Genomic DNA, 16,916 nt, shown 5'->3' with positions numbered 1-16,916 from the left:
TTTTATAAGGGAGACACAATAAATAAAGGGTCTGAAAAAGATGTTATTACTTGCGTCCAGATTCCCGAGCTGCTGGAAACTTAAAATAAGTCATGTTCGAAGAAGAATAGATGGCCAAAGCTTCTGACTGATAAAGAGTCAAAAGCCACCAAGATTGTGAGGTCTCAGTTAGAGAATGATAAAGATATTCAAGCCAAAGAAACCAATTAGTTTTGAACTTGATATCATGAACTCCAACAAAAGGAACAAGTAAAAGATTACAAAAAAAGCAAAGGAAACAATCATGTTTACAAAATGTTATAATCTTACAAAAAGGTCATATTTAAAAAGTTCTACAACAAATTTTTAAAAATTTATATTTTATTTCGAATCCAATCAAAATGTTGACATCAATTATTGTACACAAATGATGATTTAATAAAATACATAATAATTTATTTACTTAATTATTTTTTCCAAGTCTCATCAAACCAATGCCAATCAAAATAAAGAAGAATAAATCATATGAATGGTTTCTGTTTTTTTAAGTACCAAACTTTAGCTTAGATTGAAGAAGAATGATGGAAGAATTTCTAATAAAAATAGAAACAAATTATTCACAAAAATCAGTCGTAGTTAACAAAATATATGTATAATTGACAAACAAAACATCTAATGTGACACTTAAGGCTATATCTAAATGTCATCACCACAGACAAAATATGTGCAAAATTAGAGACTCAAAAAAAAACAGAAGTTATAAATCAAGACGATACCAAAACAATGGATTAATGCGTCAGCCACTTAACCGATGCCAACTAATCATCCTATCTTTTGTCTATCTTTTGTTGATTAGCCATATCATTAGAACCACATTACTAAATGCTCTCAACGGAACCAAATCACCACTCAAACAAAATCTCACGGAGCAAACTAAAAACATAAATAAACAAGTACAATCAATTAAAAAGCGTAGTATAATTAGAGAATGAAGTGGAATAACATGAAATTAATAATATTTGATCATTAACCTCCCAATTTTTTTAAAAAAATATTAGGGCAAAATAACAACCCAAAAATGAGATACATTGCATGGAGTACGGGTTCGAAAACTTGAGTGTTACTCATCCGTTTTACAAGCAAGTAAAGCTATAATATTATGCCATCCAAACAATATAAACAAGCGTTACAACCATCAATGCTCTCCAATTAAACAAATAACAAAATTCATATACTTTATTTGATATGTGCTCAGTCTTAAAATAATACTTCAAAGCCTAGCAACTATTATGTACTACTCCAATAACAATTATTCCATTCGTCTATGTAAGACAAAGATTATAAACTATTTTCACTCCACAAAATCTATTTACATATCTCCTTACTAAAATCGTACTCTGCATATTTACACAATACATTAGTTAACACAATAGTCAACCAAAAACCAAACACATGTGGACAATGATTATAGTTTCAAGTTTCAACTACTTACGTTAACTCATAATGTAACTTAATTTTCTCATTTTAACTGAAACAAAAGAATAGTCTAGGCGAAGACGAAAAAAAAAAAATGAAATAGAAATATTATAAAAAGAACAATACTTATGTTCACCCCTACGGTGAATGGTTAAATTCACCACACTCTTCGTAACCAACTAAAATGCCATGTAGGAATAGATTAAAAATGCAATAAAAATAAAAAAATTAAATAGTTGGAAAAAAAACAACACCGACATCAATTAGCGCAATCTGCAAAATTCTAAATTCTAAAAACCTAAACTCTAAAATCATAAACCCTAAATCAAAAACAATAAACCATAAACCCCAATCCTAAAATCTAAACCCTAAATCTAAAACCCTAAACCCAAACTCTACACAATAAACCATAAATCCTAAAATCTAAACCCTAAAGCCTAAACCCAAAACTCTAAACTCTAAATCCTAAAATCTAAACCCTAAACCCAAAACTTTAAATCTTAAACCTTAATACTAAATCATAAACCCTAAATCCTAAATCCTAAACCCTAAACCCAAAACTTTAAATCTTAAACCCAAACACTAAATCATAAACCCTAAATCCTAAACCCTAAATCCTAAACTTTAAATCTTAAACCCAAATCCTAAATCATAAATCATAAACCCTAAACCCAAACTACGATTGGTCTAGAGCTGAACAGGTAAGTCTAACACAATAGCGAAAAACGAAATCATAATTATCTTCATACATACACCTCTATTTAAAGTTGTCATCATCACAAGCATAATTCCTAAACTTTTCCAAGGTAAATAATTTTTTTAAACACATTATAATATAGATCTAAATTTTTTTTCATCAACAGAACAATAATATCCAATATTTTTCAGGCAAAATACTACTCACTTCCTCACCCGCAACAAATTTCTACTTCAACAAATCAATTGATTACATAAAGCCCTTCAAAGGGCGAATAAGATATCATGCAAAAGTATGCAGCAAATAGTGACTTTAATTCATGCGTCATTCGGATTATTAATCTCTTTCTCACACAATTTGATACCTGGATTTATTTACATTTTAAACAATTTTATCATTGTTTTTTCTTAAATCCCTACTTCTCTATAAAATCTAAAACTCAACTTTTGTCTTTCAAACTTTGCTAAGCAATTTAAATATATAGAGAATAAATTAAAAAGATATAATCCGCGCGTAGCGCGGACAAAAGATCTACATTTTATTGGATTATATATTCAGAAAAATGACCCAAATTAAGACAATATCCTATTGGTTTATATATTTTGTTTCTGGCTATATTAAAATATATTATAGTTTCAAAATTTCGAAAAATTATTGAAAAACTTTTTGGCATAAATTTACATATTTAAATATTCAAAGTGATTAAACATTTTATGATTTTTTATGAACATGTATATGTATATATATATACATATATATGAAATTAAGGCTATTTACCTATTCTTCAAATAATAAAATAACAGAATGTTTTAAAAAAAAATATTAGTATCGAATATTTAAAATTTTAATAAATAGTTAGACATGATTACTAAAAGATTAATAGAAACTTCAATTTTTTACATCTAAAATATATACTAAATATAAATAATGATGTTAAAACAAAAACAATCTTTCAAAATATTTCATCCTAATTTTTCAAATATTATATAAAAATAAAAATATATATAATATAACAAAAAGTAAAATTAATTATTATATATTGGTATTTTATATTATATTTAACATTAAAAATTTATAGACAAATAATATTATATTTAATATTATATTTAACATTTTCAGTGTATTTAACACATATAATTTTTTTTAAGTTGTCTTATTTAAAGCAATGAGTATTTTAATTAGCTTTACTTTAAAATTGTAAAAAAAGATTATAATCATAAATATTATAACAAAATATTAAATAAGAAATAAATAACATATAAATAACATATAAATATGAAATAAATAATATATATAACAAAGAAATATGTGATGTAGAGATTAATAATATATTTAACTAATAACCTAAATATGTAAGAAAATATACTTTGGATAATAACTACGGTGTAACAAATTCTTTATTAATTTTGCATTTGTTTATCTCATACAATATTTTAGATAGTAAAAAAGTAAATTGTAAGTTTTACTCATTTTTAATTCAATTTCTATTTATATTTTTATAACATAGAAGTAATATATTGTAATATATATATTAAATATAATTTTATTTGAATAAACCCGGGTGTAGCCCGGTAAAATATCTAGTGTAGGTAGGAGAAGTAAATGCTGAGAGGAAATCTAGAATTATGTGCCACTGTTGTAATTGAATGCGTTTGCTCATTCAATACATGTTTATCTTCCTTCAGAACGTTGACTTTCAATGTAGTTGTTATAAGTGTTCTTTATTCATAACTGTTTCTTCGGATGATTTAGAACATCTCCAAAAAGATTCTCTATTATATTTGAAGTTTCAAGGTGTTTTTCTCTAAAAACAAAACTTCAATTTTAACTTTAAAATTACTCTCTCTGTTCCTGAAAGTAAGATTTTCTAGAGTATGCACGCTTATTAAGAATTTAATAAATATTTATAAATTAATTTATTTTTTTATTTCTTATACACTTTCCAATAACTTTTCACCAATAAAATTTAATCAATTCAAATATTCTCAATTAATGTTCCTCAAAAGTATAAAAAAATACCTTAACAATATAAAAAATCTATCTTTGTGGAACAAAAAAAAAATCTAAAACATCTTACTTTCGAGAACGGATGTAGTATTTATAATTTACACTATGTTCCTTATATTTGTCATAATTAATATAAATCCATAAACCTTTTGTAGATAACTAGCACATATATAAAATATTATAGTAATATTAATTAATAAAATATTACACTAAAATATAAAATTATGAATAGAAATACATAATTAAATATTAAACTACAAGAAAAATACCACATTATTACATAAAATTATTTTAAAATGCTTCACTTTCGGTTATACAAAATTTGGGCCTTTCCTTTAGCTTCATCTTCAGAATGATCAGAGCAAACCTTTTGCTGCATGAACTTTCCTGTGAAGTTTTGCTTTCTTATAAAAGTGATTCGGTTTTTTTCTGATTTTCTTTATAATCCATCCTCTTGATTGCTTCTTATCTCAAAAGCAGGTAAGATGGATGTTCCACCTCCACCTGATGAAGAGTCCGAGATCAGCGAGTCAGAGATCGATGACTACTCCCAAAAACCCTACCTGAAACTCCAAACCGGGCATTACAAGGTTAAGAAGGTGAACGGAACGCTGAGATGCCCCTTTTGTTCAGGCAAGAAGAAGCAAGACTACAAATACAAGGAGCTGATGGCGCATGCTTCTGGTGTCTCCAAAGGATCCGTCAGCAGAAGTGCTAAACAGAAGGCTAATCATCTCGCCTTGGCTAAGTACTTAGAGACCGAACTTGCTGGTGGTGATCATGCAGAGCCTATTCCACCCGACTCGCAATGAAACCTCCCAACCTTCGGGAACAACAACAACCCTTGCATCTGGCAATTCAACTTCAGAGAATTCGACCTCAAAACCGACGTGTACGCCGCAGAAAACATTTATATGCGGTTTGGTTGATTTTAAGTTATTTCGGTTAAATTACGGTTTGGTTCACTCTAACTTATTTGAAGTAAATTATTTGATATGATGTGGTATGCAAGTCATGTAAAATTCTGCTAGAAATTTAATATTCTATTAATTTATAAAACTTAATCTATAAAAATATTTTCAAATAGCATGAAAAAAATTTCCAGCAAATATTTTTTTTTATAAAACAGAGTTCAACAAATGCTAAAATAGCCTACAAAACAAAATTATTAAAACACTAAAAGTTAAATCAAATTTCATTATAATTTTTTTATTTAACTTTGGTTGAAACTATTTATATAGTACTTTTAAATACAACTTTTTATAATTCTATGACATTAGATCATATTTCAAATTATTTATCTTGGAATTGGATTAATTTATTATCGTGAGAAAGATAATTAGTGCAATTATATTATAATTTGAAACTCTTTAAAAGAGTATTACTTATTCTTAATTTAGATTTCCTCAACTATATCAAAATGAAATAAAAATCAAAATAATAAATATAAACCATTACATTTTTAAATTTTTTATTTATTTATTTTGTGTTTTCATTAAAAAAAATGTTAGTGGTTTTTTCAACTCAAACCAACAAAATCTAATTTAATTACAACATGAACTTAGAAAAACAAATTAAATTTATCATATGCAATTTAAACAGTTTTTAGTGTACTGTGTGTGTTATGGATCAATAGGGAGTTGGTTCATAAAAAATACACATACATATATTTATCATAGACATGGGCGAATGTTTCAGAGTTGGTGTTGTTAAAAACTGGTCCACGGTCACTTTGGACTCGTTGCCTTGCAGAATGTCACTCACTTGGTGTATTGTACTGGTTTGAGCTGGCTCTGTGATAAGCTGTAAGTAGCTCCAGCTGATGACGTGGAAGAAGAAAGAAGGAGGATAAGACTCTGAGACAAAGAGAAGCTATAGTAAAAATAAAGAGCGAGTGAGATCTTGAGGAGAGATTCACTGTACTGTGTGTGTTATGGATCAATAGGGAGTTGGGTTCATAAAAAATTTGGTGCGGTGAGCGTGGGGATCGATCGGAGAACGCGAGTGTTACGATCGGAGAGCTGAGCGCGGGGGCGACGGAGTAGGTGAATCGCCTTTTATTCAGCTGGAAAACTCCGTTGAATCATTGGTTCAGTGGAGATCGGACGCAGAAAAACAAATGACGGAGACGAAGATGAAATCCATGGAGGAGAGTCATTAACGATAACGATACTTCATGATCGATTGCCAATGGAGGTACGAACATCAAACCGTATGCGCAATCGAATCAGGTACAAAACTCTGTTCTGGAACCGATGCCACTGTTTAATGGAGCTTATCCTCACGCCTGGGTTGAACAGTATTTTCGAATCTGTCAAGTTTCAGATGATGAGAAACTGAATGAATTTAGTGTTGTTGAATCTTGATGGAGTATAATGAAGAACTATCCAGATTGGAGAGAGTTTAAGAGAAGATTAACTGCTCGGTTTAGTACAGTTGAGAAGATCTCTACCCGAAGTGCTTACTGAAGTTTTTCCCTGCTTCACGAGAAGGAAGTGTTTGGGGAGAAAGATTCAATGAACTTGTCTCAGTGTCAGGAACCAATTACAATGAGTGAAGCTCTTAAGGAAGAGGGTCTTGAATCAATTCTGGAAATAATGATCATGATCATGTGCCACTGCCAAGAGAAGCAGAAATATTCAGAGTTGGAGATCTGGTGAAACCATGGGTGAGTATTTTGGATATGGCATCGAGACTCATATGGTTCAGCATGTGGAGCAATTACAGATTCTAGATAGCAAAGAAATCAGTGAGGATTTTGATAAACACAGGAAGCAAAGAAAAAATTCCAAAAGTCATGGAAATTCAAGTATAACGATGTGATTCAAGGCACAGCTGTGCATCTGCATACAGAATGCTTACTGAAGCCTGATTGGATTGCAACACTTGAAATGAAGATAACTCACTCAAATATGGAGACCAATTCTGTCCCACAGCTTCCAGATCTGGGGAATAGACTATTTTCATGTGGGTACATGATGAGTCGATTGTGCATGCCCAGACATGTGCGAGTATGTCTACCAGAAAAGGAACAGGAGAATTTTACCTCTGTTGGAAAGTCAGTTTGTGCTTCTGGATCAGGATCTGAGTTTGAGTCTCAAAGTTCCTTTATGTTGCAGCAACTTGGGACAATACACCACAATGTAAGGGACTGTGGGAAGCACAGAAACGTTGCGGATTTTCATGTGATATATATTACTGGTGAGGAGCACGAAGAGATGCCTTGTCTGCTGCATATTATTGAAGGATTTACTGTGCTGGTGTATAAGACTTTGTGCTTCAGATTTGTTCTGTTTGGCGATGAATATTGCTTTCAAACAGATATGGGAGTTGGGATGTGAGACATGGCCAAATGTTTCAGAGTTGGTGCTGTTAAAAACTGGTCCACGGTCACTTTCTAAAGGATATGGACGAGAAGCAGAAGGAGTGTTTGTTATATGTCACTTGGTCGACTGGATTATTTGCAGGCAGTTACAAGGGTTCAGAGGGAAACAACAGGGATGATCGTGGCACCATACATTACTATATCGTTTCAACTCAACACCTCGTTACAACAAAAGCAAAACGCTGCAACATATTGATGGTCAAGATAAATGTATCATATATTTCTTCATCGTGGCAGCTGTGTCATGCAACATGAGTGGACAGCAACAGGTTTACATGCAAGATAGGACCACAAAACAAGAGGCATAAGCATTCTTCTTTGTATCCGTCTTAGATGTTCTTGTACATGCAGCTCGAGAGAAGCTGTTTTTTGTTTAATTATTGGAGATGAATGTTTTTGAAACTGGAAGAGGAAGCTTGATTTAACATTAGAGAAATATTAAGAGAAACAACACTGAAGCTTAAAAACAAGAGAAATAAATGACATAAAAGAGATCTGATCACTCAAATGATGAGGACATTTTTTTGTTTGTTTGTTAGTTCTATTATTTTCCCCATTTGACGGTTGATCTCGACCTGGTAGACAGCTACCGTCGAGGTGCGACTGACAAGCACATCTGCTTCGTACAAATCCATTCCCAGCATCATCCCTTGTTGTGTTTTGGGGTCAGCAGCAACAATCTGCATGACAAAAGGCAAAAGCAAATGAGTAAGTGCCAAACTAATCAACCAAAGGGGATAAACTTAAAAACCTTACCTTGATAATCACCTTGTCGCCTTCCCCGGCGAACTCGACGGGTCGCTGGTCCTTCTGAATCCATGCAACCCGTCCTATATTGACAAAAGCTCTGTGTGGAATGCATAAGGGAGTCCCTACCTGAAACCAAAATCAAAAGGAAGGAGAGTTAAATCAAAACAACAGTTTGTGAAGATTAAAAAGCAAGCAAAGCAAAGCATACCTTAACAAAACCCTCGACAACATAAACTCCCACGACAATTGGGTCTTCCTTGTTGAGCACACACTTGGGTAAGATGGAGAGGAGACATGGGGAGACTGCTGCTACATCACTCTCTGACTCCTTCTTATCCTCTCCCAGCTCATTGTTAAACTCCTGAAACTGTTGGCACAGGTGTTCAACGGTGTCGCCACAGATGATTTTGACTCCCAAAGTTTGAGCTAGTTGAGACGCCTTTGGAGTCACCTCGACTTGAAACGCCAAGACGGTATGTTTCCTCCTCTGAGTGGCCTTCCTGATATCCCCAGGGGTGACTGGTCCAACGCCAAGACCAGTAACAGGAATATTCACCTCCGCTGATGTCAGATGTAGGACCAACTCGAACAAGCAACCAAAAGAAGAGGCTATAGCATAAACCCCCTCCTCCTTCCCCTCTTTCTTCTTCAGAAATCCCATCACATCATTCATTGCAGTGTAGAAACCGTCCTCCTTCAAAAAAAAAGACAGTAGCTTTTGAGTTGAGTTTTCAATTTTTATTCGGATCCCAAAACTATATCATAATGGGGGATCTGAGAACGAAAAGATTGAACCAAATTTATTTACCCGACTTCTAATATCTTCCTCCAAAACTACTCCTTTTCCCCTCAGATACGAAGCTGTTGCTCCTCGGATCCGATACGCAGACTCGCTTTGTTCCATTGGTTTTTCTTCTTCTTTTTTTTGCTAAGCTACGCGATGAGAACACAATCACCACGAAGATCGTCGTGTTGGGTGGTGGGGGAAGACCTATCTATAGTCATCACAATCCTCCTCCTTTTCTTTTCGGCCCAACCAAATTTATCGGCGGCCCATTCTAATTATTATTTTGTGCTGAAATTAAATAAATCCTCAAAAAGTTCTTTATTTTATTAATAAAAAATGTTCATTATTTTATCGAATTAATTGTTGACCGTCAATGTTCTTACACCACTCGTCAATAGATATATGAACATAATATTCTTAATCACTGAAAATATAAGATCAGTTTTTTTCTATATAAATATTATAAAAAAAAAATTAAAGTTTTTACCGAGTTAACCAGTGTCGGCTCACAGATTAATCCCGGGTTTTGAGTTTTACTAGTTTTTATCAGGTTATTAATTACCGTAGTTTTTTTTCACACTTCATAAAAACAACCAAATATGAGACAAGAAAAAGAAAAATTGATATAAATTTTGATGTTTCCAAATCCAAAAGAGTTTTAGTTTGGGAAAAAAGTAAAAGCTTTACGCAACCAGAAATTCCCAAATGAAAAAAAAAAACAGACATGAAAATTTACAAACACGCTCAAATCTGTTATGAAAGAGAAAACATGGAAGAAAGTTCCGCCAAAAGACTTCCGCACAATATTTTAGAAAACTTCCGAGAAGACTTCTCAAAAGTTTTCCAGAATCTAACCCAGATATGAAAAAACTGCATATCCAAACCCAGATGTGAAAAACCTACATATCCAAAAGCGTTCAAATGGCTTTAAAAAAAAGAAAATGAGTGGAAAATTAGATATATTTACCTTTATATAACAATAAAATAGATATCCAAAATATATATAAAATATGTAAAAACAAAATAAATTAGTGAGATGAGACAAAAAAAAAATGAAAAATTCATATAAAGTTTGATGTTTTGAAGTTCAAAAACATTAGATAGAGGCTGAAGAGTTATTACTTTTTTGTTGCATCCATTTGAGAGGAAAAAAATTACATTTAGGTTAAATATTTTCGATTCAAAAGACTTTCAGGGAAGTATTCTATTAGACGACTTCCTCGAAGTCTTCTACCTCTAAATTTGACTTATATGTGTTTAGTTTCATGTATGTTAAACAATTTCAAAGTCTACTTTAAGTTTAATGAAGTGTTTTTTTTTTATTTAGTTAGTTATGTAAGTTTAGGGTATAAATTAAGGGTCTAGAAAACTTCCTATATGAAACTAAACACATATATGTCAAATTTTAAGTTTCCAAAAAAATGTTAAGCTTAAATCTATTATGAAAGAGAAGACTCCATCTAAAAATTTCAATGAAGTTTTCCACGAAGTCACAAGACTTTTAGGAAGTCTTCTGATGCATTATACTATTGAAGATTTTCGAGAAGACCTCTCAAAAGTTTTCAAGGGTCAGATCCAGAAAACCTGCATATCCAAAAAAAATTTGTGGTTTCAAAATATAGAAAATGAGTGGAAGATTAAATAAATTTACTTTTATAAAACACACAAAAATAGATATCTAAAATTTATAGATTTACCTTTAAATGAGTGGAAGATGAGAATCATGTGATAAAAATCTGCAAAAATAAGATAAATTAGTGAGAAAAACATGAGACAAAAAATGAAAAATTAATAAAAAAAAGTTTAGTGTTTTTAAGTTCAAAGAGATTAGAAAAATGTTGGAAAGTGTTAGTTTGAGAAAAAGATAAGAGCTTTATGCAACAAAATATTACCAAATGAAAAAAAAAATTAGACATGAAGATTTACCAAAACGCTCAGATCTATTATGAAAGAAGAGACATGGAATAAGACTCCGTCAGAAGACTACCAAGAAGTCTTCATGGGCATAATATTTAAGAAGTCTTCTGGAGTCTGACCCTGATCTGAAAAACCTGCATATCCAATTCAGATCCGAAAAACTTGCATATCCAAAAACGTTAAAATGACTTCAAAAAGAGAAAATAAGTGGAATATTATATATATATCTACCTTTATGAACACAAAAAAAAAATAGATATCCCAAATTTATAGATTTAGCTTTAAAAGAGTGGAAGATGAGAACCATGTGATAAAAAATCTGCAAAAAGCAAAATAAATTAGTGAGATGAGACAAAAAAAGAAAAATTCATATAAAGTTTGATGTTTTCAAGTTCAAAGATAATAGAGAAAGGTTGAAGAGTTTTAGTGAGAAACATTACATTTTTGTTGCAACAATTTGAGAGGAAGAGAGAGAATGTGTATATTTTTTTATATAAGGAGATAAATTTTCCATTTAAGTTAAATATTTTTGATTCAGAAGACTTCCATTCTATTAGACGAGTTTCTGGAAGTCTTCTAACTCTAAATATACTATTCGCCCAGAAGATTTCGTGGAATTATTCTAGACCCTAAATTTTAAACCCTAAATTTTATATCATAAACTTAAATAATTAACTAAATAGAAAAAAACACTTCACTAAACTTAAAATAAACTTTGAAAGTGTTTAATATACACGAAAATAAACACATATATGTCAAATTTTAATTTTTCAAGAAAATGTTCAGCTTCCTAAATATAACCCTAAAAATACAAACAATACTACAACATATGTTATCCAAAACCAAAGAATACTATGACTCACCACATTAACTCATCTGTGTAAAAAAATTTCAGTTTACTATATCTTAATTTATATGTTTATAATTACATGATTTCAATTTTTACCCATCATAATATTTTTTATAAAATTTATAAATTATTTTTCAAATTTATAAACAATTATAACGCCATTGTCACATAATATAAAATTCACAATGAAGAAAACAAAAAAGTTTGGAGTTTGGAGTTTCATCGCATGGCCGATACTCAAACATGAAGATTGCCCTAAGAAAATTCAGAAGAAAGTTTCTTCAAATTTTAATTATGTTGTATTAAGAAAATTCAAAGAAAATTCAGAAGAAAGTTTCTTCAAATTTTAATTATGTTGTATTTTATTTTAAATTTACATTTGGTTGTATTTTTATTATTTTATGTGTAATGTTACATTTTATATAAATAAAATAGTTGTTAAAAAAAAATATAAAACTCACAACTAAAACAGTTTATATCTGACTAAATAACTGATCCAATTGCATTTCTCTTTGCTCAAGCGCTGGATCTCTAAGTTTTTCACACGGTTGAGCTCTATTTTCAGCCCTTGTACGACCTTGTTCAAACCATTGCAGAATTGCCGCCTCATTTAAATACCCTGTTCGACGGAAACCATCCACGATTAAATCTTCTAGCCCCCTCGAGAAACTTGAGTTTCTGCAGAAATACTCCAGAGCGTGCATCAGATCTTGCATTCTTCCGTTTTCTCCTTTCAACAGAGGATCCAAGTAGGCCATCTTCTTTGTATACATACAGATACTAGGGGGATCTTTCTGGAAATCAAATTGGTCGCACACGACCTTGAATAATGCGGCCAATTTTTCTTCCGCGGAGATTTCTCGAACAGTTTCCAGGAAGTTGCTCATAGCATCGACAGTAACATCTTTCACCAACTCGTGAGATATTTCATCCACGAGATTTTTATGACTCGTTAGCGCCCATGAATCTATTTGTTTCCTAAAGTATACATTTGCCTGCAAATGCAATGAGAAAATGTTAGTTAGTCTAACCCTGTTAGCCAATCAAGAATATTCCAATTCTTGTTTGTGATACGTTCCTATATTCGAGGATGTGATCTCCTCATATCGTGTAACAGTTTTGTGTATATAAACTTATCCTCGAATATAGGAACGTATCCCCCAAATCGCTACTTAGAAATCAACACAAACCTCCATTTCAGCACACTCTCCAAGTCTCTCGCAGATGCATTCAAGGTTGTCGTCAATCACACCTTCAACTATTTCGCTTTGAAGACCATATGCAACATCATGTTTCTGAAGTAAGTCCCCAACAAGATATGACATCCAGCCGCCAAGAAATATCTTAGAAAACACCATGTTAAAAGCATGAAGAATTAGCGGTCCATTGATCTAAAGTAAAAGTGCAAACGTAACATAAAAATGAGGAACGAGCTTCAGAAGAATCAAAACCTTGCCCGTGTGTTGAGTAAACTCTTTAGCCAAACACCCAGATTTATTTATGTAATTGAAGTATGTCCAAGTCCCACTCCAATCCTCTCTACCACGGTGATACTTTAAAATAAAGGATAAAGAATTTGACTTAACAAAAATCAACTCGTTTTCATGCATGCAAAATTGACAGAAATACATGAAGAAAAGGAGAAGTGAGATGACCCTTACCATAAAAAAGGCTGCCTTGGCGCGCTCGTGTGCAACAGTTGCAGCAAGTTTGATAAGCAGTGGTCCAAATTTTTTCAAAACTTGCAGCACGAGATCTTTCATTTTCCTGTGAGATTGGAGCAAAAAGTTAGAAAACTACAAAACAAAGAAACGTAAAAGTGTTTGCAATTACAACAATTAAAGAAAGGGGGGGCAGACCTCTCGAGCTCTGGGTAATTTCCAAAAAAAGAACTTGATTTCTTAATGGTAACAAGGAACTCCTCAGAGAATTTCTCTCTTGAATACATGAGGAGGTCCTGTCCTCAAATATCAGTCAATTAAAGACGTTAGAGGAAAGCATTTTCAACCTATCCCTTTTGGGTGAAGAATATAAGGAAAGATAGAAATAGAACTAACAATGCGATCAGGTGCAACATCAAGCGGGTTTTCTTTAGCTTTGGTCATGGGAAAACAACCATCACTGCTCTCCCTTGTTCTGTGCTTTTCTCGCAGTACGGAAGTTGGCTTTAGTTGTTCCAAAACACCAAACTTCTCCAACGATCCCTAGAGCAAAGAAAAAAGAATAACATCATATATAACTAACCGCGCACAAGTAAGCCATGTCAATAGTGTACCTCAATGCTCAAGCGAAGTTTTTCTTGCATGTTTGACATCATGTAAATCTCATATAACAGCTTGAGAATCATCATTGTCCATGGATTTGAAAGTTTAAACAAAGGACATTTGCTGCAAGGCTCCAGGAACTACAGCGAAAAAACACAGTTATTTGGAATCAAGCATTTATTTTAATCAACACCTCTGAAGTGAGATATGTAACACAAACCTCTAGAACAAAAGGGATGGTTTTGGTCAATAAACCCAGTTTGTAGGCCTGAAAAAAGCAGAGAGTTAAAATTGTGGTCAGTGACTAGAACAATGTAGAAAACCATGAAAGGAAGATATGTTACCTCAACTATGAGGGACTTGAGGTCAATGTCAGTTTTGGACAGAAAGCTTTTAGTAGTGACCACCAGTTTCCCAAGCCAACGACCTAGATTTTTTAGAACACGTAGTAAAAATTCTGAAGATGGTAGAGTACGGCCTGGAGGGACTTGGTTGAACGTCGGATGTGACAGAGTTTCAGGAGATAAGAGAGCCTGAAACAACAGATGAATTTAAATAATTAAACAACAACACACCAAACAGGAAATTGCAAATTGCTACAAAAGAACAGAGGTTAATAATACCTTGGAAATGACACACGTTGTTAGTAGAACCTCGTGGTACAATGAATCGAGACCAACTTTCTCAAGAAAGGCTAGGTAATTGTCATGAAACTTTGGCTCAAAACTAAGGCTTTGGGTACTTCAAAAAAGAAAAAAAAACCCAAGAAATTAGTGAATTGAAGACTATTGAAAAAATGTGTACCTTTTCACTAGCATGAGTTGAACAATCGAGAAGTCTCGGGTAACTGATGATGATAAAATCTTCAGAAACGTCAGACAGAGACGAATGCTCTAAATTGGGAAGATACTGAACTCGCTCTATGATGCGCTGTAGTTTTCCTAAACAGTCTTCATCTGGTGCCTGAATAAGAAGGAATATGATGTCAATCACAAAGCCAAAAAAAACAAAAAAAAAAAAAAAAGCAGCAAAGAGGGAATGGAATTTATCAATCCGTCTTCTAATTAGGGAATGTAGATGCACTATAGCTCAAATTCTTACTTGTATGCCTCTGGAATTTGATGCATCAGTGAAGATTTTAGTGATAAGTTCCTGAAAAAAAAAAAAAACAATAAAAGGGATTAGGGTTTATTTTACAAAATCAATCTGTGCAAAAGTGAAGAAACGGTGTTTACCTTCTGCCCCCGGATCTGTTGGAGCAAATCAAAGAGATGAGAGCCGTTGGAAGTTTGAAGTCGTTGAAGTTTGAATTGGTCTTTGTCGTGTTTATTTGTTTAAGTTAATAATAGTAGTGCGTTTAGCACGAAGTCAGTACCGAGTCTTTAGGTCCAAGCTTGTTCAAGTAGTTGCTTATTTGTAGGAGTTCATTGTTTTCTCTGTAAGACTATTTTAACAGCCATTTGTTTTCATTGAACGAATTACAGTTTTCATATACAAAAACAGAGTACTTGATATTATTACAAATTGGTATCAGAGCTCTGTGCTTAGAAAAAGAGAGATGGGAGACGACAAAATGAAACTGCCGCAGTTCGATGGACATTGGGATCACTGGAGTGAAGTTATGGAGAACTTCTTCCGAGCCAAGGGACTATGGAGTACGATTGAAACCGGTGTTGAAGAACCTGCAGATGCAACAGTGCTGACTGCAGAACAGAGCCTGCAACTGGAGAACAGCAGGACTGACGATCACAAGGTCAAGCACTACTTGTACCAGAGCATTGACAGGGTGACGTTTGAGCAGATCTTGGACAGAAGAACGTCTAAGATCATCTGGGATTCAATGAAATCAAAGTATGGTGGCAATGCTCGAGTGAAGAGATCGCTACTGCAGAAGTTGAGAAGAGATTTTGAAGTCTTGGAGATGAAGGAGAGTGAAAGTATTGAGGAATACTTCAAGCGTGTGTTGGGAATTACCAATCAAATGAGGAGCAATGGTGAGGTCATGACAGACTCAAAGGTGGTTGAGAAGATTCTCAGAACTCTCAGTGAGAAGTTCATGTATGTGGTGGTATCAATTGAAGAATCCAAAGACATTGAGACCGTCACATTAGATGAACTGCAGAGTTCTTTGGTGGTTCACGAGCAGAAGTTTAAGAAGAGTGAGAAAGGTGATGATCAAGTACTAAAGATCACACATGGGAGAGGAATGGGATCCAGAGGCAGAGGGTCTTTCGCAAGAGGTAGAGGACGAGGTCGTGGCAGGACTGCATTCAACAAGAGCACAGTGGAGTGCTACAAGTGCCACAAGCTTGGTCATTTCCAGAATGAATGTCCAAAGTGGGAAGAAGAGGCAAATTATGCAGATCTTGAAGATGAAGAGATGCTACTGATGGCGTTTGTTGAGGAACTGGAGATTGATGAAGTGCATCAAGAGGAGGCAGGCAACCAAGTCGTTGTGCACTCACTAATGGTTGGTTCTGAGAGACAAGAGAGCTTAAGGAAGAAAGTATGGTTTCTTGACTCAGGTTGCTCAAATCATATGAGCGGAGACAAGAGATTGTTCTCCACGCTTGATGAGAAATTCAGTCATTCAGTCAAGCTAGGCAACAACAAGAGGATGGAGGTTGTTGGAAAAGGGAACCTGAAGCTGATGTTCAATGGTGCAAGCTACATGATAAGTGATGTGTACTACGTACCAGAACTAAAGAACAACCTTCTGAGCTTGGGACAGCTGCAGGAGAAGAAAATCACGATCATCATTCAGAGTGGAGTCTGCAAAATCTATCATGAAGAGAAGGGCTTGA

The 16,916-nt window shown here is 33.3% G+C and overlaps 3 protein-coding genes across 5 annotated transcripts; 1 reads left to right on the top strand and 2 right to left on the bottom strand.

The window, feature by feature from the left end:
- Positions 1-4,253: 4,253 nt before the first annotated feature.
- LOC125591286 (factor of DNA methylation 1-like) lies at positions 4,254-5,166 on the top strand. The gene is made up of 2 exons (XM_048765214.1): positions 4,254-4,572; positions 4,640-5,166. The coding sequence occupies exons 1-2, from the start codon at positions 4,512-4,514 to the stop codon at positions 4,969-4,971; spliced, it is 393 nt and encodes a 130-aa protein (XP_048621171.1). The 5' UTR covers positions 4,254-4,511; the 3' UTR covers positions 4,972-5,166.
- Positions 5,167-7,947: 2,781 nt separating this feature from the next.
- On the bottom strand, positions 7,948-9,349 carry LOC106414896 (eukaryotic translation initiation factor 5B-like). The gene is made up of 4 exons (XM_013855478.3): positions 9,103-9,349; positions 8,503-8,988; positions 8,301-8,420; positions 7,948-8,224 (listed from the first exon to the last, which is right to left on the bottom strand). Exons 1-4 carry the CDS (start codon positions 9,196-9,198, stop codon positions 8,048-8,050), a joined length of 879 nt encoding a protein of 292 aa, XP_013710932.1. The 5' UTR covers positions 9,199-9,349; the 3' UTR covers positions 7,948-8,047.
- A 2,859-nt stretch (positions 9,350-12,208) lies between these two features.
- LOC106414894 lies at positions 12,209-15,329 on the bottom strand. 3 transcript variants are annotated; one of them, XM_013855474.3, is made up of 12 exons: positions 15,214-15,329; positions 14,917-15,075; positions 14,736-14,806; positions 14,457-14,645; positions 14,333-14,380; positions 14,124-14,252; positions 13,906-14,052; positions 13,708-13,805; positions 13,510-13,615; positions 13,300-13,401; positions 13,039-13,191; positions 12,209-12,843 (listed from the first exon to the last, which is right to left on the bottom strand). In XM_013855474.3, exons 6-12 carry the CDS (start codon positions 14,196-14,198, stop codon positions 12,322-12,324), a joined length of 1,203 nt encoding a protein of 400 aa, XP_013710928.1. In that variant the 5' UTR covers positions 14,199-14,252; positions 14,333-14,380; positions 14,457-14,645; positions 14,736-14,806; positions 14,917-15,075; positions 15,214-15,329; the 3' UTR covers positions 12,209-12,321. The 3 variants fall into 3 exon arrangements, with proteins under 3 accessions (XP_013710928.1, XP_048621168.1, XP_048621169.1); XM_048765211.1 differs by lacking the exon at positions 15,214-15,329 and having other exon boundaries at positions 14,917-15,097; XM_048765212.1 differs by lacking the exon at positions 15,214-15,329 and having other exon boundaries at positions 14,736-15,108.
- Positions 15,330-16,916: the final 1,587 nt, after the last annotated feature.

Source organism: Brassica napus, chromosome C8 (genome assembly GCF_020379485.1).
Source record: "Brassica napus cultivar Da-Ae chromosome C8, Da-Ae, whole genome shotgun sequence".
NCBI classification, from domain to species: Eukaryota; Viridiplantae; Streptophyta; class Magnoliopsida; order Brassicales; family Brassicaceae; genus Brassica; species Brassica napus.
This window is presented reverse-complemented; position numbering and strand designations above follow the sequence as displayed.